General features: G+C 54.2%; 1 protein-coding gene across 1 annotated transcript in view; it reads left to right on the forward strand.

The window, feature by feature from the left end:
• Positions 1-672, forward strand: part of ncdn (neurochondrin) — a 6621-nt gene extending 5949 nt beyond the window's left edge. The window contains exon 7 of the mRNA XM_015389755.1: positions 226-672. Within this exon, the coding sequence (XP_015245241.1) occupies positions 226-617 (392 nt within the window). The 3' untranslated portion in view covers positions 618-672. The remainder of the gene's footprint in view (positions 1-225) is intronic.
• Positions 673-1096: the final 424 nt, after the last annotated feature.

Consider the following 1096-nt stretch of genomic DNA (forward strand, 5'->3'; position numbering starts at 1 on the left):
AGTGGAGGTAGAACACAGTGGAGGTAGAACATAGTGGAGGTAGAACATAGTGGAGGTAGAACATAGTGGAGGTAGAACACAGTGGAGGTAGAACAAAGCGAAGGTCCCGGCGGTTCTGGAGCCGACGGATCCAATGATCCCGTCTCTGAAGGTCCAGGGCTGCTTCAGAACCTCCTGCTGATTTGGATTCTGTGCGTCCCGTTCACCGTGGCTCCTCTTCTCCAGGTCCGGCTGAAGCCGCCCAGAGACGGTTCTTCTCTGCAGCTCTGCGGCTCCTCCAGGGCGCCCTGCGCTCCTCCTCGGGTTCCGGTCCGGTGAGCGACGGCTGGAAGGAGGCGGCGGAGCTGTGGCGTCTGTCCCTGCAGGCCCTGGGAGGCTGCGTCCGGACTCAGCCGTGGATCGTCGCTCTGATCCGAGATGAAGGCTGGCTGAAGCACGGCGTGCTGACGGGGGGCGGCGCCCCACCTGACCCTCAGACCGAGGAAGTTCTGGAGGAGGTTCTGTGTGCCGTGGCGGAGCGCTGCCAGGACTGTCGGCAGGAGATCAGGGAAATGATGAGGAGCGGAGGGGGAGGAGCTCTGAGGATGAAGAGTCTGAGGAAGATGGTGGGAGTTTGAAGCTCGGGAGGCCAGATGTTTCTGTCAAATGATGAATAAAGATTATTTTACTACAGATGCTGATGGTTTCCATCTTTATCAGCAAGAGACTCTCCTGATCCACCAGGGGGCGCTCTGAGACCTACCCAGGCAGGGCTGGATTATCAGCCACTGACTGTCGCAGTGTAGGAATTACAGACGCCATCTTGGGGAGGTCGACCTGCTCCCCTAACCTGCAGCTTTAAGCAGAACAGAAGGATGGCTCTGCACTGCAGCATCTTTTAGTTTAGATCTACAGACTGATGACGTCATGATTGGAGGGAGAACTTCCTGAAGGCATCAGAGCTTTGGAGACGTTACTGAATAAACAGCAGATATAGACTACATAGAATAGAAACTCTGCCGTTACAGCAGCTGAAGTGGTCACACAATGGTGGACCTTTAAAAAGTGCATAAAAATAATAGAATAAGTGACATTATAGAGCTGTAAAGAGAAATAA

The sequence above is a fragment of the Cyprinodon variegatus genome, unplaced genomic scaffold, assembly GCF_000732505.1.
Source record: "Cyprinodon variegatus isolate N-32 unplaced genomic scaffold, C_variegatus-1.0 Scaffold472, whole genome shotgun sequence".
NCBI lineage: Eukaryota > Metazoa > Chordata > Actinopteri > Cyprinodontiformes > Cyprinodontidae > Cyprinodon > Cyprinodon variegatus.